The sequence below is a fragment of the Mandrillus leucophaeus genome, unplaced genomic scaffold (genome assembly GCF_000951045.1).
Source record: "Mandrillus leucophaeus isolate KB7577 unplaced genomic scaffold, Mleu.le_1.0 Scaffold561, whole genome shotgun sequence".
NCBI lineage: Eukaryota > Metazoa > Chordata > Mammalia > Primates > Cercopithecidae > Mandrillus > Mandrillus leucophaeus.
Window position 1 is genome coordinate 1,277,790 of NW_012106042.1, and position 23,767 is coordinate 1,301,556.

Consider the following 23,767-nt stretch of genomic DNA (forward strand, 5'->3'; position numbering starts at 1 on the left):
AGGTGATTTGAGGCATGTCTGGTAACTGGTTATTTTAAGGAGGGTAAAGACAGCAGAAGGAACGATGTTAGATGATGTTAGAAATGATGTTTAAAAAGTCTGCTGCAAATAAAAGTGTCTTTTTTCTTCACATATACACAAGTCTATTCAGCAAATAATCACCCATCTACTTCAAAGAGTGAATGACAGTTTATGTCAAAAATAAATAAAGATCAACATTCTATTTGTTTTACTGGCTACATATCTTTGAAGAAAAAAAATCAAGTCAGTAAAATGTTCATTAATTAAGAGATTTCATCCAATTGCCTTTTTTTTTTTTTTTTTTGCTCCTTTCAATATATTTTCCATTTACATTTAACAGGATAGTTAACTTTTATGGTGCCAATGATAATAATTCTTTAAAAATCTGTTTTTGGCCAGGTGCGGTGGCTCAAGCCTGTAATCCCAGCGCTTTGGGAGGCTGAGACGGGCGGATCACGAGGTCAGGCGATCAAGACCATCCTGGCTAACACGGTGAAACCCCGTCTCTACTAAAAAAAAAAAAACCCAAAAAACTAGCCCGGCGTGGTGGCGGGCGCCTGTAGTCCCAGCTACTGGGGAGGCTGAGGCGGGAGAATGGCGTAAACCCGGGAGGCGGAGCTTGCAGTGAGCTGAGATCCGGCCACTGCACTCCAGCCTCGGCGACAGAGCGAGCCTCCGTCTCAAAAAAAAAAAAAAATCTGTTTTTTAAAATGGAGAAAAAATAAAATAACTGAGTTGCATAACAGCAAAAAAATATACTGCCCACAGAAACTTAGTTTAACATCTAAAATCTTTATAAAAGATAAGGAAATTCTGATTTTTCCCTTTATTTTATAATTGAAAAATGAAACCACTTAACATGAACACTTGATACATTATTTCCTTAAAACTTCTCTATGGTGAAATAAAACTGTACCTAGTTGAAGAGTGTATAGAATGTTAACACTCATGACAATTTCAATCCAACCATTGATATAGCTTCAAATTACTATTAATTGTGGCTATTTTTGGGGGGGGGGGGGAAATGTGCAAAGCTTATGAGGGCCCAGTATAAGAAAGGCTTAATTTTTAAGAGTCAAATCTACATTTGTAACAAGAGTTCAAAAAGTGGCATTATAGTGCAGAAACACTAGAAAATGCTGTCTCTTACACATAAGTCTTTTAAAACAGGTTGGAAATCATATAAAAATACTCAGTACCTTATAAGTAATAATTAACAAAAATATTTCCATTGACTACTCTGTGTCCAAAGTGATTAAGGACAAAAATAGAAATTCTTGTTTCTTTATTATTTGATAAACTGCTGATAAGCTCCCGTTAGAAGTTTTTTAGACATTACACCAAGTTGTCTTGGTCTTCTGATCATATATATATATACACACACATATATATATATATGTACACACACATATATATATGCATTTTTTTCAAGTAAAGAAATGTTTAACAGATGTAAACTATTTATTGAATATTTGCCACCAAATATTGTTAAATACATTATCTTGCAGCATATCGCTTTCAAGTTAAAATGTCAGAAACAAACACCAATATTTACAATTCTTTTAAGGAATGTTATATAATGACACATTAAGGCGTAAATTCTTTTGGCTTATAATTCTTAAAAGAATGATAATAGCAAAAGTGATGCAAAATCTTCAGTGTGAGATTATGATTAAGCTACATTTTACAAAAATATGGTGTAAGATGGCAATAATCCCATTCAACATCCTGGATTAGATCCCTTCAGGAGGGACTGATAATTTATACAGTCAAACTTTAAAATTTACAGATAAAGGCAGTTCAATACTGCCACTGAGAAGTACATCTCTTAACATATACAACTTTCAGGCCACAGTTTTGAAGGTCTGAAGTATTAAGTTGGTTTGATGAATTAGTCGGTTGGCACTTATGAACACATTTATTGCCCTGTTTAAAAAGAAAAGAATAAGCATTAATTTCATCCAAAAAATTCACCCTTTTAAGATTTATACTATTAACAGTAGTAATGAAATCAATTTAAGAAAAAAAAAAAAAGACAAGTTAGTATTGAGTATTAAAACTTTTATTCCAATTTAGGATTTAATAGTCTTGCATCATTTTAAACTATCTAGTAATTACTGCCCCCTGGTGGTTCTGACTGGCAATAAAATGTTGGAGGGCTGGTAATGATAGGTGGTGCCTCAACAACCCAGTTTATTTATAGGTGGAACAAGTTAACTGGCCAAAAGGAGGATTCAGATGTGGTCTCCAGCTGTGGTTTCATAGAAGTTAACAAGTAAAATCTAGCAAAGTATCATAATCTCAAAATCTGTAATTAATGGGCATAATTAATTAATGGGCATAATACTCAAGAAAAAGTTAGTTACTTCTAATCTGATTCATCCCACTTATCTCCTTAAAAAAGAGGTAGAAATTCTAAATGACAAACTACTACAAACTACTTTTACTATAAATATATTTTTACAAAAAAATAATCATGCAGTTTCAAAATCTGGGAGCTGACAACATATAAAAATATATTCTTTAAAATTGGCTTTGAGCTCCATCCCATTCTCCTAATGGCTCATCTTCATGTGGCTGGAACACAGAGCTGACGCCCTAGTCCCATTGTGTGGCCTTAATAGTTTCCTAGTATCATATCTAGCATGTACCTGCATCCTAGACATTTCTCAAAAGAGAATGTCCAGGGACTGGACCCGGTGGCTCACACCTGTAATCCCACCACTTTGGGAGGCCAAGGTGGGTGGATCATGAGGTATCTCAGAGTTTGAGACCAGCCTGGCAAACATGGTGAAACCCTGTCTCTACTAAAAATACAAAAATTAGCTGGGCATAGTGGCATGTGTCTATAATCCCAGCTCCGGAGGCTGAGGCAGGAGAATTGCTTGAATCTGGGAGTCGGAAGTTGCAGCGAGGCCAGATCGTGCCACTGCACTCCAGTCTGGGCAACAGAGCAAGACTCTGTCTCAAAAAAAAAAAAAAAAAAAAAAAAGAGAGAAGGGCCAGAAAGAAATGGATGCAAATTCATTTCTGCAAATCCATCCCCCTACTGAAAGATGGCCTAAAGATCAGGCTCTATCAATAATTTTCTGTTTTGAGGAAACAGGTATAAAACTCACAGCACATTACTGATACACAAATAATTGGAATTTTAAAAAGCTGCTGGAGAGAAAGTAGTAGCAAGGAGACTGAATCCATATGCAGAGTAAATAATTTCAATTAATTAATGAAAATTAGGCTTTAATGTCTACCTTTCATTGTGCTTATTCCGTAACAGTAATTTAAAATCAGAAACAATAATCCCATCATATAAATTATTATTTTAATGTGTTTTTGGTTATTTGAGCTTAGCATAAATCAAGAAAAAAACAAGTTTATTTTCAAAACACAAATGCCAGCTTATTAAACTAAGTCATCAAGGAGCATTTCCCTTAGACAACCTGTGTACGGAACACCACCACAAAACAAATAATAAAATTTAGCTCAGTAATCTCTAATTTGTAATATAAATGTAAATACTTCAACCTGGGTGAACGGTTAAAAAATGACTCTGAAAATTAACAGAATCCTATCTAATGTATTTTTATCATTTTAAATATTACTACAATAATACTGTAACGATGTGACATGAATATAAAGATCTTAAAACCTGTATAGTAGGATGGGATGATTGAGGTCTCTATTTAGATTACTTTTCTGACTTTAAGCACTGTTAAAAAATAATCTTGTTGAAAAAATTCTCACATTTGACATGAAGTGCAAAAAACTACCTATATGGCCAGACTTTGCATCAGCTTATACATTATACGTATGCATGTATGTATGTTAAAATATATAAAATCTCTTGGTTTTCTATAGTGCATTACAACCAATTATATGTAAATTAAAAACTAATGTATAATTTACATTTTAGTATATTTCCTATTTTATAGAATGATGCTGTGAAAGCCTCTTTCCAGGACAGTGGGTCAAAACCCTTACAGCCCTTTAAAAACATCTGGGGCACTTTTACAAAACATCTAAACCCTGGCTCCACTCCCAGCAACTGAATCAGAATCTCTGCAGGTGGGGCCTAGGCTATGGGAATTTTTTAAAAACTGTCCTCAAGTGATTCTATTGCACAGAAAGGATTGACAACATTGCTTTAACTTTAGTGCAGTAGTTCTCAATAGACCTGTAATGTCAGTATTATCTGAAAATTTCTAAGAAATGCAAATACCTGCTCCATCCTAGACCTGCGAAATCAGAAATTCTAGAAGTGGGACTCTCGAGCAATCTGCAATTTGAGCTGTAACACGTCCTCCAGATGACTCTGATGCTACTAATGTTTGAGAACCACTGTTTCAGGAGTGTATAAAGTAGGCCAATGAACTAAAATTGCTTTTACATTTTTAAATGGTAAAAAAAAATCAAAAGAAGAATATATGACAGGGAAAAATTATTTCAAGATACTAAAATTTGAATCTTGTATAAAGTTTTAGTAAAAAACAGTCACACCCTCTTGTTTGTATATTGTCTATGGCTTGTTTCTGTACTACAACGGCAGAGATGAGGTGGATAACGGCCAACAGGCCCACCAAATCTAACATATTTACTATCTGGCTCTTTTCAGAAAGCGTCTGATAACTCCTGCTGTAGAAAGGAGTTATGGCCAGATTAGTAACCACATTCATTTCCTATTGTTAGTGGAATGCCTTGAATATCAGTTGCCTGGAGTACTAATAAAGTAAAAGGGCTTAATTTATATGGTTTTCATACCATATAAAACCACATAATCTATTTAATTTTAAAAGGATAAATTACAGTACTTACTTGCCATCTTTAAAATACGTTTTCAGAGTATCACTGAAACTTTTGGAGTACTTTACAAATTCTTTCTTTTGGTGTTCAAGTGCCTACAGCCACAAAATACAGTAAGAAAAAAAAGTACTAAATAAGAGAAATAATCACAACAGCCAAAGGCAAGGACAGGAGATTACACAGGATATGGGATGCACTTTATATGAATATTACTAATAAGCAACTGTGGAATATTTACTTTTAAATAAAAAGGCATATTTAAATCCAAGAATAAACTCAATGGTTAATGACACAAAACTATTTCCAACAATCAATCCTATTTTCAAGTCAATAAAACAACTAGGCATAAACCAACATCTAGGGTGTCAGCTAGCAAGGCTTCTACTAAACGTACCCTGCGGTTCTGGTATTGATATTTCTTGAAGACGTTATTCACTGTATCAAGAAGTTCTTTTATTGCACTAGCTATATCCCTGTTGGGAAAAGAATAAAGAGTATCAGCTGCATTTGAAAGAAATTTGTGAGAGAAAACATCAGCTACATTTGAAAGAAATTAAGTACACTCTTAATCTAATCACAGTACACTCTTAATTATGGTAAGTGCACTCACTTCATGAATAGCCAGCCTTTTTGGCTAGCTGGTTGGAGTTGGGGTTTTAGCCTGTACCCCTCTGTAATCTTGATTCTCTTGCACTGCTGACCAAAGGTTGCCAACCAAAACCAACTTTCTCAAATCAATCACATTTCATTAAGCATTCCTTACTCAAATTTAGAAAAGGATAAACATTACCTATGTCTGTCTTTCCCCATTTTAAATTTTTTCTCTGCTCTAATGTAGCTAAAGTCAAGGTACCACGTTCTCCACTTTTGTTATTTGAACAATGAACAATTTTATGATATTCTGCATGACATATAACTCAATTCTGTATTTAACAACGCTGTATGCTAGATACCTATTAGTTTTGATGTTTAACATAAAATATTTCCTCCTCAGAAAATATTCCTCTCCCCTGAGGAAATACTCCTCCTCCTTTACTCTTTTATAGACACTTTTAGCTTCTATCTAACAACCAAATATCCTCCTCTTTCAAACACTTGCTGTCAGCCACTATTTCCTTTGGAAAATATAATATTTAAATTACTGGGGGAGACATCACCACAATATTCTTCCACTTTAATCTTTCTGGCAATCATCCTTTGACTATATATGCATCATCACCTCCCTCCCCTTTCAAAAGAAACAAAAGGAAGAAATCAATAATTCTTATTTGAGTGTTCTTCCTATCCACGCACCATTTTTTTCTGAATTTGTTTTATTTTTGCCTTTCTGTCTAGCTCCTTTTGATTTCCACATTTTAACCTCATAGCAATTTTTTTCTATCAAATTGAACTTTATGTAATTCTGCATTCTCAAAGTCTCATTCTCTACGACAAACCTTTTTCGAAACCATTCTCTTAGCTGTTAGTCACAACAAAAACTTCAAATGCAATGCAACTGTGAAGAAATGAATAAGATAGAAATCTGCACCATCCTAAACATAACATTTTATTACTAATACTAATTATAAATGCCAGATTTCAGTTATTTCCTACCTAAAACATTTCAACATTCCTATTTCAAGGGGAAAAAATCCTCAGTGTCCAGGTTTCTGTGTGCATGTGGGTGTTTCCCAGCATGTTTTTCAGTAAATAAGCATGTAGAAATTTTAAGAATTAAAAGCATACAGAATTTTGATATTAAAAAAAAAGTATTTTAGAGTACTCCGAAGTAGTAATAACATTTTCATTAATTATTTCAATAATACTTTACTTATTACCTCTCTCAGGTCAAACACTGGTATTAGGCTGAAACACTGAAATATTACATATTCAAGTAGGACAATAAGTCTTACATAAATGCTATCTAATTTTTTTTTTTGCCTCTGGTTTAGTAATAGCAGTTTTTAATTAGATAACTATTCCTTTCATTTATTGCTTAAGCAAGTTGAATCTTTGTATACTGGTGTGATGGACATAAACCCACCATTGTTTAATAAAATGCTGTCATAGGACTATTCTGTGAGAAAAATTACAATTTCAATAAACAAAAAATGTCAAATCTCCAAATATGCAAGCTTCTCCAAATCCACAATGGAGTTACTTAAAATGGAATATAATGGAGCAAATTACATAGTGATCAGACAGAAGTTTATACAGTCTCACTTTGTAGTGTATTTCAATATTCCACTGAAGAGGAATAAAACGTGTTTCCAGGGCTAGTCATCAAGATGAACATAAGTTTGATATGCAACGACAATGCCTGGATTCTACAAGTCAAAAGAGTGGGTCTGAAAAATGCTGCCTCATGCACCTAGGGAGACAGAAAGACGAGAGAAGAAGGGAGGGTTTTGCTGGACAAAAAAAGACAGACACGCTGATAAATACTGGAAATCTCTACTTTAAAAGGGGGTGTGAGGAGGCGCAACTCCTCAGGTGACTGCTGATGAGGCAGGTTTGAAAACTTGCAGCTAAGGTTTAATGCCTTATTGGAACACAGCTCTCTGTCAGCCAAGGCTGTTTATTCCTAAGCCTGGCCTTCTGTTTGGACATGAGGCAAAAGACTGTTAAATGCCTACCAAATTGTAGAAAAAATGTTCTCTAGAAACAATCTGCAGAATGTATGTCAGATATTATGTTATCCATATGTACACAGAAAAGTATTTTCATTTATGGCACCAAGGTGTGCACATAAGGAAGCTAAATTATCTTAGTAATTACCAGAGAGTTTGTTTCCTATAAGAGAAAATACTGTCACAAAAAAACCACTACAGACAATTAACCAGATAAAGAACTGAGAAAAAACTTGAGGGTAAAATAAATATCACATAACTAATGAATGCGGCTTGGTGCAGATGAATTCTGTGATAAGAGGCAGATAGTATGAGCAGGAGGAACTTAGCACCAACCTAATAGTTAGGGCAGCTGTGCAAAACATACACTGAAAGACAAAGCCTTCAGATGAAACGTAAACAGACATCTTATCAAAAAACTGCATAGAAAAGTAGTTTCTAATCATGCCACCCAAATGTGCATGATACGTGTTTATGCAAATCCGCTAATGAAAGGGAATCCCTGTGCTTTGAGTTGAGTTTGGTTTAGACTGGAAAACTCTGAAAAAATCTATTCTGGACCCTTCATGAAAATCCTAACTTAAAACAAATAAACCTTACTGAATTTTCACCTAAGAATATGCAAATGTAGATTACAAACAGTAAATAAATGCCTGGCTTTTTTATTTTGGTCTGTTAAATTACGAGTCTCCACTAGTTTTCCATTAGTTCAGATGTACTGGATTTCAAATTAATTTTACAAAACATTTGCATAGCTCAAATGTACTCAGGCACACACATTCACTGATTAAAAGGCCTTTTAAAATCCCAGCACTTTGGGAGGCCGAGATGGGCAGATCACGAGGTCAGGAGATCAAGACCATCCTGGCTAACACGGTGAAACCCCGTCTCTACTAAAAAATACAAAAAACTAGCCGGGCGAGGTGGCGAGCACCTGTAGTCCCAGCTACTCGGGAGGCTGAGGCAGGAGAATGGCGTAAACCCGGGAGGCGGAGCTTGCAGTGAGCTGAGATCTGGCCACTGCACTCCAGCCTGGGCGACAGAGCGAGACTCCGTCTCAAAAAAAAAAAAAAAAAAAAAAAGGGCCTTTTAAAATATTTGCTGGATCATTTTTCCTAATCAACTCCGTTGAGAAAAGGGAGAAAAATTCTCATTTCACAACGCTATTATAGCATGTACTGTTGAATGTATGCTAGGTTCTGTGCTAGGCACTTCATGTACATCATTTCTTTCAATTCTCACAAGTCATTATCCTTACTTTCAGAGGCACAAACTAAAATGACAGAAGTTAAGCAACTTATATCCAAGGTTACATAGCTAAATGTTGGAATGGAGATTCAAATCTAGGTCTGCTAATATATTCATAACTGCCTGAATATTTATTAGGTGTCAGGAATCTTTTTTACTTGTACTTTGATACAATCTACAGCATCACCTATAGTACTTGGTGTAATATGTGTATGACATATGCTTACTGAAAAATGTTGCTAAAGTGAATAAAGGGGATAACTACCTTAGATACAAGAAAGTAAAATATTTGAGAAATGCCTGAAGGAGAAATAATTTTCTATTTTGGTGCAATTTTATCCACTAATTTGTCAATTAATAGTGGTAAGAACATATATGAAAATGTACCAATATATGACAGTATACAAATAATTATACCTTAGCCTATCTATGCTATTCATATGTGGTTGAATTTTAGTCTCAGAAATAACATACATATCAACAAACTTGCCAGGGTAAATTATCCCTCCTCAAATGGTTAGGAAGTAAATTTTCATTGCCACCATTACCCTTAATTCAATCATGCTAAATGAGTACACTCTGGACAACAGAACTGAAGTATTATTACTCCCTCATAAATGAAACAACATCCTAAAGAAAGTCTCTGTGAATGATTATGGACAAGACTCTTAAGCTCAATTTCCTTATGACTAAAATGTGCTGTTAATAATGTGGTTTTCAAATGGTAGCTCCCTAGAGTCACAGACAGTTTAGCAGAGATGTCTCAGGGACTCTGTAGGGGGAAAGAGGATGTCAAAGTGACAGGATGAGGACTCTGGGCCTACATTTCTATCTCAGCTTCAACCACAACACCTTTATCTCTCTCATGTACTGGCATCCTATGTTAAAATATCCTTTATCACATTTCTTTCAAAGGGCAGAAACTTTATTTTTCAATCTCCAAATTAGATCAACATTGTAAATCGATGATTGGGAAACAGCAGTGAACCTGGCGTTAGGTTGCCTGGGTTCAAATCCAGCTCTACCACTTAATAGGTAAGGTCTGTGGCCTTACCTAATTTTCTGTGCCTGCTTCAATTCCTTCACTTGTTACTGGGTTGTTGTGATAAGTAAATATATGTAAAGTGATTAAAATAGTGCTTAGCATATAATAAGTACTACATAAGTGATTGTTATTAAGATGACATTGATTATATAAATGTACTTTGATGATGTGAAGCAAAATCTGCTGCAAATATTATTTTACATGTCAAATCTTCATAGAAATGTATCATGGCTCATCAACAAGTCCATGATTATCAAAGCAAATGAAAACTTACCAAATTATTTGAAAACTTTAGAAATAAATAGTCTAAACAATCAAGTTTGGGATCATTGACTTTATCCTTTTACAGGCCAAACATATTTACTTTATACAGAGCGAGTACCCCTTAAATGAAATGCTTGAGACCAGAAGTCTTTAGACTTGGGGATGAGGCCCAAGTATAAACATGAAATTCATTTATGTTTTATAAAGTGCATCCATATATGCATATATGTTGTGCATAAAATAAAGTTTTGATTGTGTTTTGCCTACAATCCATCCATCACATGAGGTCAGACGTGGAATTTTCCACTTATGGTGTCATGTCACGGTGCTCAGAAAGTTTCGGATTTTGGAGCATTTAGAATTTCTGATATTCAAATTAGGGATGCTCAACTTGTACCAGATTAAAAATAAAACTCCATAAACAGTGGATTGCCTTCCCCCTTCACATATTGAAAGTAGAAAAGGAAGCTGGGGCTTTCCTATAGGAGAGGTAGAATACAAAAAAACCCCATAGGCTGGGTGCGGTGGTTCATGCCTGTAATTCCAGCACTTTAGGAGGCCGAGGTGGGTGGCTCACAAAGTCAGGAGATTGAGACCATCCTGGCTAACACGGTGAAAACCCGTCTCTACTAAAAATACAAAATACTAGTCGAGCACGGTGGCGGGCACCTGTAGTCCCAGCTACTTGGGAGGCTGAAGTAGGAGAACGGTGTGAACCTAGCAGGTGGAGCTTGCAGTGAGCCAAGATAGCGCCACTGCCCTCCAGCCTGGGCGACAGAGCAAGACTCGGTCTCGAAAAAACAAAAACAAAAACCCAACAAACAAATAAAAAAACCCTTAGGGTTTGTCCCTTGTGACACAGATTTTGGCTATTCAATTAAAAGCCTTTTTCACATTCCTGGTCCTTCATTATTGTCAAAGAGTAGGGTCATTCCTTGATAGCTGGGTGGCATACCTATCACACACCATTATTTTCTAGGGGACATATTCCTCTCTTTATGTGACTCAAAAGATAGTATCCAAACTAGCTAGGTATCCAAACAAGCTAAAATAGCATTTCTCAATGTGAACGACAAAGAATACTATTTTCAAAAGATGAATGTTTTCTTTTTCTTTCATAATTGAGATTTTATCTGTTGTGTTGAGGATCAGTACACAGACATTTCAACTTGTACACAATTCTGAACATACGTACTACAAAATCTAAAAAGCCACGTATCCTTATTATTCTTTAAAGTTATTCCAGTGACTTTCTAGCTTACAACTGAGGCAAAATTTCCTTCAGAGGCTATCAAGTACCAGTACCTTCAAATGTTGATAAGCTGTCACATACATCCCACCAATTCACAATTTAATAGCATATACACTATATACTTTAATCTTTCACAGCGCATTAACAAAATTATTAGAAAAACAGGACTACCATGACCAAAGATGTTACAGAGCGCACACAATTCTGAAAGGGAGAGCCAGGCTCAAGGAGTGGTTTGCCCAAGGAAATAATTCCACTAAAAAACAACAGGAAGAAGTAATTTAAGGTCAGGTGTGGTGGCTCACTCCTGTAATCCCAACACTTTAGGAGGCCAAGGCAGGAGGATCACTTGAGCTTTGAGGCTAGAGACCAGCTAGGGAAATGTAGGGAGACGTGGTATCTATTAAATATCAAAAAAAAAAAGCCTAGTGTGGTGGTGTACACTAGTAGTCCTAGCTACTCAGGAGGCTGAGGTGGAAGGATTGCTTGAGCCCAGGAGGTTGAGGGTGCAGTAGGTTATGATCACGCCACTGCAGTTCAGCCTGGGTGGCAGAGTGAGTAATTAAAAATGTTCAAGACATTAAACGCAGCACTGCGACTCCACTCTGCCATTTAGTATGCTTTGTATTATGGGATATAAAAACTAACCACCCATTTATGGAATGTTAAGCTGACACCCATAACAATCAAGGCTTCTCATAATTCAATATCCAACATTATTTTCTCATTGTACCAAAAAATAACCACAAATTACATTATTTCACCTCTTTAAAAAAAAAAGCATTTACACCGAAAAAATGGGATGAGGTGGAATTTACTCCTTAAATGTTTCTAGAGTTACTAAAAAACTTGCATTTACAACATAGTTGATAAAAATACTCCTCTGGATTATGTAAGAAGAGAGACGGGGAACCACTGATAAGACATGGTATGCGGTATTAATCAGACTGGGCTGCTTTCTCTCCTGCTTCAGAGGCTGGACTCTCTTCAGTTTTAGTTTTTCTGTTTTCCGCAGGTAAATATTCTTGGTTAGCCACTTTGGCCTGTTTTCACTTTGCTATTCTTTTCTTTTGTTTGCGCTTTTTTACCTGAAGATTTATCCTATCCTGCTACCCTTTGGGGATTCATTTCCACTACTGAAAGAGCAGGTTTAGCTGATAACCATATCCATCTCCTTTTGGGCTTTTCCTTCACTGTCCTGTCAGCTGAGCTGACAGTCCTCTTGGGCATCCTGGAAGTGGGGAAGGCACATATCGGATGCATGTGGGTCAAGGCATGCTGAGGGCCTTCATGAAGCTGGGCTGCCTGGCTGCTGCCACTCCTCCCACTGCCCAATCTCCAAAAGATGAATGTTACTATTTATTCCAAATGAGTCTCCTTAGGTTCTTCAAAGTTACCAAATATGTCAGAGCCTCTTCCAGAAAAAGACCTGTGCTAAATCTCTTCTTCCCAGTAATATCCACCTATGGTTTCACCAAAACCATGCATTGATAGTGACACTGCAAGTATTTCCAGCTTTGTTTTCTATTCACTGAGGCTGAAGAAAATTATCATACTCTCTAGTTTAAAGATACTTATGTAGGGATTATGTTTTCACTCAATCTCCTACCCTCTCACCCCTCACTGTACTCCAGAAGAGTGTCCCTGGTCTGAGAACTACTTCTCTAGGATGACCCTTCTGGCTGCTGCTCACCAGCCAGCCTCCTGGCCCCATGCATATTCTTGGTCTTATTTAACCTATATCCCCCAAAGGCAAGGATTTAGAGGCTACTTGGTCAGTCTTAGAAAATGCTACTTATGCCTAAGAGTACATTACTTACATTAATGACTGCTGCCATTTCTGAAATAAAAACAATTTTGGTATCTCTTACTACCAATTTCTAGGATATATCCAGTTTCTCTATTCATTTATCTGACATTTATATTTTTCCATCATTTATGTAGTTCAAACTACATTCCAGTTTACGCACATTTCATTATTGTTTTAAAATTAAACACTCTAAAAAATGTTGTACTCTGAAACCAAATGCCATAAAGTTAATAAAATGCAGTATTTAACAATTCGAGATTTTATTTCAAATTAGCATTTCAAGTTAATGTCATACCAAAATTAAAAAAAGTAGACGAATAGTTCCTTGGAAGTACTTTTAAGAAAAGAAACAAAACAAAAAATTGCTTACTTGATTGTCTGCAGAAACCTCACTCTGTCATTGATCTCATCTGGGATCTTACTGAGAATTTGTTTAAGTGCTCGTGCCTTTTCGTTTAGGTCTTGGAATTCTGGCTCTGGTCGCTCAATCATATACTCTGATAAAATAAATACATAATAAAAAACATCCTGCGACTCTGCCAAATTCACTTCTAAGAATTCCCAATGTTGGTCAAAGGCAAGTGGGGGAGGTGAAAGGCCAGATAAATAGGAAAGACAAGGTTGCAAAGTAGAATTCATTAACATTCGACTTAGTCCAGTAATAACAGCAGGGCTCCCTTCAAGTAAAGTATCAGAAAAAGAAAATACAAATATTTTCAATTTGGGATAAAAGGAAATCCCATGAAATCTTAAAAAAAAAAAAAAAAGCAAACAAACAAACAAACAAACAAAAAACAGATTGAAAAGGCAGGCTTTACATTTCCCAAGGAAACCTTAAATTAAATAATGAGTGTCATAACTAGCGCAAAGGTAATATCTACTTTCCAATTAGAAAGATTAAAAATTTTAAACCCCTATATTGAATATACATTGCTTCATTATATTAAAACCCCAAATAATCTAATAAAATCTTCTACATATTCTTGAAATCTCACTTAAAAACAAAAACATCAGCACAAATCCAACACACGGGCTGGGATCACAGAACAGCAATTTTGGAAAGGAGGTTCAATCAGACTTTACCAGATTCACTGCAGACTTGGAAGCATTACAAATCTACCAATTCATCAATATATAATGGCCTAATGGGCTGCAAATGCTCAACTCTAAATAATGATAAGGGCTTTTTTATAATCATGGAATCAGTTAAAATACCTGCTTTTTGTTCTCCCTTAATAATTATGGGAAATCGTGTGTCCACGTTTTTCTAAATTAGTGGGAAAACTTCCACTAAAGTAAAACCAATGTCTAAATAATTTGAAGTAAAAAAATAAGAAAAGCATGGTTATATTGTTCCTTTAAATCTGTGCTTAAAAAAAGATGCTGTACTAAAGTTAAAAAAACAAGTAAACAAAAACCTCATTACTTCCAAACTATTGTTTGCTTAAAGTCAACACATTCCAAATAGCTTACCTTTTAGTAAAACTGAAACTCACCAAACATAAAGGGGGGAAAAATTAAAGAATGCGGTATAAACAAAGTTCAAGTAATTAAATCTCACAAATATACAAAGCAAGAAAAACAATTTTTCTATTTTATCTAGATTAGCTTCTACTATTACCACCACCACCACCACCAGCATCATCATAAGTAAAGGCAGGCGGGGGGTCGGGGGAGGGGGGGAACAGTAGGGAAGGAAGTTCCTTTAGTTAAATAATAATGATTTAGAGGAAGTGCTATTCAACAATTGTATAATTTAAGCAAGGTTCTTCTTTCTGATACCTTCTACATCATCAGCTGCCATACGAAGAAGGGATTCCGTGAAGTTAACTTCTACACTTTTTTTCTCTAAAATTTTCATAATGATGTCTTGTGTGAGACCTGGATTTTCCTTTTCAGCCTATAATAAAGAGAAAACTAGTTTTGAAATACAGATAAGGAATCAACAGTTTAAAGCCAAAGTTTAACTGTTTAGAATCTTTTGGGAACGTCTTACACTGATAAGTTTTAAGGGCAGAAATCTTTGTAAAGCAGGTGTCATGATGGCATTCACTAAGGCTTTGTTAGAGCTTGTGCACTCGACTCTTTATTATGACTAAGGTTCCATTTTCCATTTGAATAGAAAGAACTTAGTATTTTCTATACATTCTTTACACTCTCCTGCAATTGAATTAATAAAGATATATGGATTAGATATGTTTTAGTAATCTATCAATTACTATTCTCATTACTTTAAATATCTTGAGAATTTTTTAAGCTTTTGTTTTTTTGAGACGGAGTCTCGCTCTGTCGCCCAGGCTGCAGTGCAGTGGCCAGATCTCAGCTCACTGCAAGCTCCGCCTCCCGGGTTTACACCATTCTCCTGCCTCAGCCACCCGAGTAGCTGGGACTACAGGCGCCCGCCACCTCGCCCGGCTAGTTTTTTGTATTTTTTAGTACAGATGGGGTTTCACCGTGTTAGCCAGGATGGTCTTGATCTCCTGACCTCGTGGTCCGCCCGTCTTGGCCTAATGCACTAATATTGCAATTCAAGGATCAAGCAATAACCCATCTGACTAGCATTTTGCATATTCTTTTCATTTATATTAAGAGAATGCCAGGAAAAACAAAAAAGGATTTACTTCAAAGGTTTTACTGAACCTATATAATAATATCTTAACTATTTTCCCACACAATGATTTTCATTTCCTAGTTCATTTTTGTAGCAAGAATATTTCCTTCACTGGTTTCTAGAACATCATTAAACTTTTACTACCTTTTGAGCTTGTTTCATTGAGTTTGCATTGGTTCTATGTTACTTAGACTTAGACTCCCCAGGACACTAAAATTTTGTAGCCATTTCAAGACTCTGCATAGAGTTCTCAGTTTACCAAAGCCAGAGTTAATTTTCAGATTTCAGTTTTTCCCAGTAAATTCTGTAATCACATTTGATGTTTGTTTCCTTTAGGAAGCCTGCCAATTTTAATCATTATGCTGATGAATTTCCTTTTTGCCCTAATATTAAACAACAAAATAGAAACACAATTTACGATCTTAATCAGATGACAATCTTTTTGTTTCCTTATGTGTCAAGCACACTTGACCTCTGCCTCTTCAGTTCCACTGATTATCACTGCAGATACAGTTTTCTTCTCTTCCTACTGCTCTTTCCATTATAACATCTTGCTTCTCATTAGATCTCAAGTATCAAAAACTGAAGGGTCGTGGGATGAAATAAGAAAAGACAATACAAGCATTCATCTCAATCTCAATCCTGGGATCATTTTAAATGCTGTCAAATACTATTCAGGAAAATCATTTTGATTTTGATAAATGATTAATAACAATAAACTGTGTCTGACTGAACCCTGTTTCTTTTATAGCCTATGATGACTTTTCCTTCCACATATATTTCAAAAAGAATCTATTTTTTAGCCAGGCATGGTGTGGTGTGGCTGTGGTCCCAGCTACTTGGGAGGTTGAGCCCACGAGTTCGTGGCTCCAGCGAGCTATGATCATGCCACTGCACTCCAGCCTGTGATACAAAGAAAGACCTGGTCTTAAAAAAAAAACAAAAAACAAAAAACAAACAAACAAAAACTATGTTTTTTTTTTAAAAAAGGAGTTTCCTTTACAAGATGTCCAAATATGGCTTAAGATGTGTTGTTATAGCATTAATGTGGTGAACTGCCACAAAATTACATCTAATGTAGCACTCGGTAACAATACTTTATCTTATCTAGCAATAAATCTACCTACATAATGAATTACCTTGGGGAGAGGAGGACCATTCTCTATGTGCTTGTAGAAGGAAAAAAGAAAAGCATTATTTCTGATTAAGTTGTAATGAAGTACTGAAAGGTTTAAATGCTGAAAGTCTGAGAATAAAGTTTTCAATACCAAGTTGCTCTGGAACCCCAAAATGCTAAAGCTAGATCATTACCAAAGTCTCGCAGAGGTCCCTAACTTTCTCAGTTTTCAGCAGCCTTAGCGCCAAAAAATATACCTCACAGTGCTGTTTATTAAATACTTAGCTCCAAACAACTTAATAAGTATAATGTCCTAACTACTTGGCCTTTAAAAAAATAATACACATGAATTGAAAAAAAACTTTTTACTTCGTTCTTAAATAACTACCATCACTTATTACTGGGATGTGTGTGCCTACTGGGCACTTCACAATTTCTCAAACACTGGTCTTAGATCGGACCTTGCCACTCTCATTTCCTCTTGCAGATGTATTTTTTTTCTGGTACTTCTGTTAGATCACAGCACAGGCCAAAAAAACTCCAGCTTCTCAACGATCTAACACCAACGAAAGCAGGGTAGGACAATCCAATATGCTGAACTGCAAACTATCTCAAGCTAGGAGTCCATACAATGTCATACAGATGTTGAATACCACCGCACACCTTCAAAATTTTAAAATACTTCGTGGCACCCCTCTGAATTTGCTATGGGCCACCAGGTACCTCAGTACATAGTTTGGAAGGAGTAGTCTCAGTACCTCCTGGCTAAAAACCTGGTTAAGCTAATTCTTATTTTAAAAGCTTGAATTTACCAAATGCCTCTGATTGACAAAATGAGTAAATATGCTCTCATATCAGAGAGACAATCTATGCCTCTAGGTTTTCCCTCAGAATACAATATGAACCCTGTAGGGTGTCTAATCTTTGTAAAGAATCCAGCTGTAAGAAAAAAATAAACCGTAGGGCAGTAACATACACTCTTTTGGATCAGTGATTCTCAACCTGGAAGATGGACAACCTATCGGAACCTCTCAGAGAGGATAAGGGGGAGAGGGAATCAAGTAGAATATAGCTGACCCTTGAAGAACTGGTTTTAACTGCTCAGGTCCACTTACATGCAGATACTTTTCAATAAATATACAGGAAAAATTTTTGGAGATCAGCAACAATTTGAAAAAACTTACAAACTGAGTAGCCTATAGTGAAAAAAATAATAAAAACATGTTATGAATGTATAAAATATAGGTATGTACTAGTCTATTTGAGTGTTTACTATCATAAAATAGATACAAATTATTAAAAAGTTAAAACTTATCAAAACTCATATGCAAACCCAGACTATATGGTGTTATTTGCAGTTAAAATATAAATATACAGACAAAATATTAAATCATAACTGCACAAAATTAACTGTAGTACATATGTATATGTAGTAATTTAGAAGCTACCTCCTGTTGTTATTGCAGTGAGTTCAAGTATTAGTAAGTATATGATTAAAACGCTGTGTGACTCTAATCATCTCCATGTGAACAGTTGATCTCTTCAGCAAACTGCACATCCCAGTACAAAGTAATACCTCCCAGGCCTCACAAATTTTTTTCATCGTGTTTGCTGCAATACTCTAAACATGGAATAATACCATGGGACCCAACAAAGTGCCAGTAGTGATGCTGGAAGTGTGCTCAAGAAACAAAGTCACGACATTACAAGAAGGTGAAATGCATAATACTGAATTGCTTGAATCCAGCCTAAGACTCACTGTAAGAAAAAAAAAAAAAAAAAAGGAAATTCATGAAACAAAGTCATTGCTGCAGCTTCATCAGCAGGTTCAAAAACCTTGCATGTTTTGTGAAATACCTTTTTGTCTCCTGTTGAAAATGCAGCTTTTATGTGGGTGCAGGATATCTATAAGAAAGGCATACCTATAGACCTTAATATGACTCAAGAAAAAGCAAACTCATTCTATGACAACTTAAAGCAAAAGTAAAGTCTAAAGCTGAAAAATTTAATGCCAGCCAAGGATAGTTTGATAATTTTAGAAAGAGGTTTTGCTTAAAAAATGTCAAGATAACAGGACACACAGATTCTGCTGACCAAGAGGCAGAAAGTAAGTGGCCACACACCAGTAAGAATATCTTTGAGGAAAAAAAATACCTGCCTGAAAAGGTTTTTAATACAGATCAAAGCGCCCCATTCTGAAGGAAAAGACAGCCACAAAGAATATTTATTAATAAAGCAGAGAAGTGAGCACCAGAATTTAAGGCAGGAAGGGACAGGACAACGCTACTGTTCTGTGCAAATGAAGTTCAGTTTATGATCAGGACTGCCCTTATTTATAATGCTGCTAGACCCTCGAGCCTTGAAGGGAAAAGAAAAACACCAGCTTGCAGTCTTGTGGTCATACAAGAAGACCTAGACAAAGAGAACTCTTGTTCTAGGCTGGTGCCATCAATGCTTTGTTCCTGAAGTTAGAAAGCATTTTGGCAGTAAGGGATGGTCTTTTAAAGTTCTTCTGATTGTGTATATATATCTATAGGGATACCTATATATCTCTAGATAGATTGATATCAGATATATATTAGAGCTATCATATAGCTATCAGAGATATCTACATATACATACACATATATATGTATATGTATATGCATATGTATATGAATATGTATATTTAATTAGAGACAAGGTCTTTCTATGTTGCCTAGGCTGGTCTTGAACTTCTGGCCTCTAACCTCACACTTTGGCCTACCAAAGTGCTAGGATTACAATGCACGGGCCTCAGCGACTAACCTTTCTTTTACTATTATTGTTGTTTAAAAAATTTCTTCTGATACTGGATAATGTCCCTTGCCTCGCGGAATCCCACGAGTTCAACACTGAAAGGTGTCAAAGTGGCCTACTTGTCCCAAAACACCACACCTCTAAATCAGCCTCTACATCAGGGGATCAAGAACCTTTAAGGCTCATTATACATGGAACCATAAGGCCTCTATGGAAAGGGCTGTCAACAATCCTTGGTAGAAAGAACATCATGAAAGTCTGGAAGAATTACACCATTGATGCTATCGCTGTTATAGAAAAACCCATCGAGCCTAAAACAATAAATTTCTGCTGGAGAAAACTGTGTCCACACGTTCTGCACGACTCCATAGGGCTTACAACAGGGACATGGAAATCATGAAAGAGATTGTAGATACGGTAAAAATGGTAGAGGATGAAGGGTTTCCAGATACGGATATCAGAGAAATTTAAGAACTAACAGACGATGAGGAAGAAGACAAAGAAGGAGTGCCAGAAAACGAATGGACATTAGACAATCCAGCAGAAAAGTTCTATTTATTCAAGGCTGCTTTATGACATGGACCATTCTATGATATGAGCACTGAAACCAAAGCAAATGTTGGAAGATTGGTACTGTACAGAAACATTTTTAGAGAAATGACATAGCATGTAAGTCAGAAATTAAACATATTTCTGTAAAGTTACACTAAGCGTGCCTGCCTCTCTTGCCTCCCCATCCACCTTCTCTACTTCTGCCATCCCTGAACTAGCAAGACCAACCCCTTCTCTTCTTCCTCCTCCTCAGCCTATTCAATGTGAAAATGACAAGGATGCAGACTTTACGATGATCCACTTCACTTATAAATAATAATAAACATATTTTCTCTTCCTTACGATTTTCTTAATAACATTTTCTTTTCTGTAGCTTAAGAATACAGTATGTAATATATAGGATACACAAAATACATGTTAACTGTTTTTGCTACCAGTAAGATGTTCTGGTCAACAGTAGGCTTTTAGTAGTTAAGATTTTTGGAAGTCAAAACTTATACTCAAATCTTCAACTCTGCAGAGGGTGGGCACCTCTAACCTCCACGTTGTTCAAAGGTTAACTGTATATATATTAAAATATTCAACAGTATTATCTTGGGGAAAAAAACTATTTTAATCCTCTTTTTCCTCCAAATAACAAAAAGTATGATGAAAATTATTGTTGTTGTGGACCAAAAATTGGAAGTATGAATATAATAGATTTCATGACTGGTGAAGTTTCTTTCATCTTTTTCAAAAGTTGTAATTTAAAAAATACAAACATCTTTACATTTTTAACACATGTCCTCCTTCAATTTCACTTGAAATGTAATAAACTAAATGTGATAATTAAAAACACATCAGTGCAAAATTAGTTAATTTGTTTTCTTCCAAAATAAATAATCTATGCCATGGACAATAAACTTTATCCATGGATCAAACCATATCTATCACAGTCACATAACTGTACTTAAGTGTTAAATCATTAGCTTATATGTTAGGATGTTACAAGAAAAATCCTCATGAAATTTATTATTTTATGAATGTCACTGAAGATACTATCTACTCCTTCGAACAGGGTCTTCTTCTCTCTATTCTTGGTATTAGAAAAGCTGAAATACTGACTTTTGTCTTAGCAAAACTACTGTACAGATTACTTTTCCTTTTTCTTTTGGCCACAAAGATGCTTAAGATAGCATCATGCCCCCCTAATGATCAAATATGCCATTCCAAAGTCAAACTGAAACTCAAAGAAGAAAACAACAACAATTAAAAAAAAAGAAAATGATTATGGCGTTGCTTCATTTACCCAATGATTTGGCAGGATGCAATTTAATGAAGCTACTAAATATATATGTACTCACCTTGAATCACAGGGTACAGAATCAAAAAAGCTCTATTGTAACATAAGTAATATAGATTATTGTGGTAATATGAGATTCCTAGTGACATGAGCTGTGCTATCAGAAAAGAATGTTATCAATAAACTTGTGTGACATAAAATAAATCAAGCTGAATGGACTTATAGTTTCAATTCCAATTAAAATATAAACGTATTCCACATTTAAACATTAAAATACCTAAAACACAGGTTATTTAAGCTACTGATGGGAAGAAATACGAAAATAAAAATTAAAGTTTTGGGCACCATGATATATATTTGGGATGGAGGACCAGATAAAAGTTTTATATTAAAGAATGCATTCAACATGTATAGTAAGTCTCTAGAGTAGGGCTTTACAACAGAAATGTAATTATCAGCAACAACGATGAGCTACCTATGTAATATTAAGCAGCTACATTTAAAAAAAAGTAAAAAGACACAAGTAAAATTATTTTAATAGTACATCCAAAATATTATCATTTCAACAAGTATTATAAAATACTTATTACTAAGCTAGTTTACTTTCTTTTTCTTACATGAAGTCTTCAAAATCTGTGTGTATTTTAACTTGGAACATATCTTGATCTGACCTAGTCTTATTTTAAATGGTCAAAAGCAACATGTGGCTAGTGATAACCCACTGAACAGCTCAGGTCCAAAGACAAGGAAATAATTTATTTTGAGTGACTTAACTGTATATCCTCAAAGTATATTTAATTCACCATATTTGAAGGTACACATTTTTTAGACTCATGTTCTATAATTAAACAACAGAAAGAATACCTTTTCAAGTTACACTTTTACAAATACTTTTAAATTTTTACTTTATTTTGAGACAGGGTCTTGCTGTGTTACCCAGGCTGGATCACAGTGGCACGATCATGGCTCACTGTAACCTCAAACTCCTGGGTTCTAGCAATCCTCTAGCCTCAGCCTCCTGAGTAGCAAGAACGACAGGCATGCGCCACCATGCCTGGCTAATATTTTTATTTTCTGTAGATAGATACAGGGTCTCGCTATACTGCCCAGGCTGGTCTTGCTCCAGGTCTCAAGTGATCCTCCCACCTCGACCTCTCAAAGTGTTGGGATGACAAGCATGAGTCACCACGCCTAGCCATGTAAGTTTTCAAAAGGTCAAATAATAGAAAAAAAAAAAACCCTCAAAAATATAACCTACAGCTAAGAAGAAAATGCTCTGAAAAAGTCAGTTTCAAAAGCACAAAGTGATGAAAAGATGCATGTTAACGAAATAACATTTGTTCTAGTTTATCTTTTGGAAGTGTTTTAAGCTTTATGGAATATAGTAAAACAGGCATAAGATGGCTAAAAAGGCTTTCACTAAAAGAAAATAAACTGACAACCATCACATGTACTTATATTTACAAAGAACATACATTTTAATAATCATAATAAATTATTTGCACTTCACCTTAATGAAAGCGGCTCTCAGTGTCTGGGCTGCAGACAGATTTACTCGTTCTAGCTGCAATAAAAATTTAAAATTATTAAGAATATCAACTGTCTTGGAAAAAGCACATTTCTGAGATTCCATTCTGTAGCAATCGCATGAACACATTAAACATTTAATCAACATTCTTGTTAATAATTGCACATCACCATAATTCTTCAATTAGGCTATCAAAATTTTTAATGAAAAAATACATGTCCTTAAGTTTTTATAAAAAACTAAAAGCAACCCATATGCTTTTAATTTTTATATCAAATATGTGAGGTTTATAATTTCAAAAGATTAACATCCTAACTAAACACATTAATTCAATTTTCAGCAAACCACAGGCACAGAATTTCATAATTTCATAAAAATAATTCCATTTGTAAACAGTTAACTGCCAGGCTCAAAAAACCTAGCTTCTGTTAAATTCTGATTTTTTCAATCCTTAAGGATTGAGTTAGTTAACTCAATAAAACTCAATTGTATATATTTTTTACTTGGGACAATATTAAATTGGAAACTAACCTATATAGATTTTTACAAAGTAGAGTATTTCTACACAAACCTTATAAACATGTATCATATTATGCAATAAAGTCTTCCCTTGAGGCAACAAAAGTGTAAGTTTTGCTTCAGAAATCTCCTGTATAGGATCTCTAACACGTTAAGTCAATTTATTTTCTAAACAAGACAGTTACAAATGCCAAGAACCTTATCTCCCTACAAATTATTCACCTTAAGCACAAAGCAAAAGCAACAGAATCTGACAAGGTAATTTATCCGCCAAAAAACAATGAATCATCCAGCTTAACATTTAACATGACTACTAACAAATCTTGTAAAA

General features: G+C 35.2%; 1 protein-coding gene across 4 annotated transcripts in view; it reads right to left on the minus strand.

Annotated features, from left to right (window-relative positions):
* Positions 1 to 1,461: 1,461 nt before the first annotated feature.
* PDCD10 (programmed cell death 10) overlaps positions 1,462 to 23,767 on the minus strand; it is a 51,962-nt gene continuing 29,656 nt past the window's right edge. For all 4 annotated transcript variants that reach the window (XM_011998223.1, XM_011998222.1, XM_011998226.1 and 1 more), the window contains 6 exons: positions 22,900 to 22,953; positions 14,832 to 14,949; positions 13,420 to 13,546; positions 5,216 to 5,294; positions 4,834 to 4,916; positions 1,462 to 1,947 (listed from right to left, as the gene is read on the minus strand). In XM_011998223.1, the coding sequence (XP_011853613.1) occupies positions 1,866 to 1,947; positions 4,834 to 4,916; positions 5,216 to 5,294; positions 13,420 to 13,546; positions 14,832 to 14,949; positions 22,900 to 22,953 (543 nt within the window). In that variant the 3' untranslated portion in view covers positions 1,462 to 1,865. The remainder of the gene's footprint in view (positions 1,948 to 4,833; positions 4,917 to 5,215; positions 5,295 to 13,419; positions 13,547 to 14,831; positions 14,950 to 22,899; positions 22,954 to 23,767) is intronic.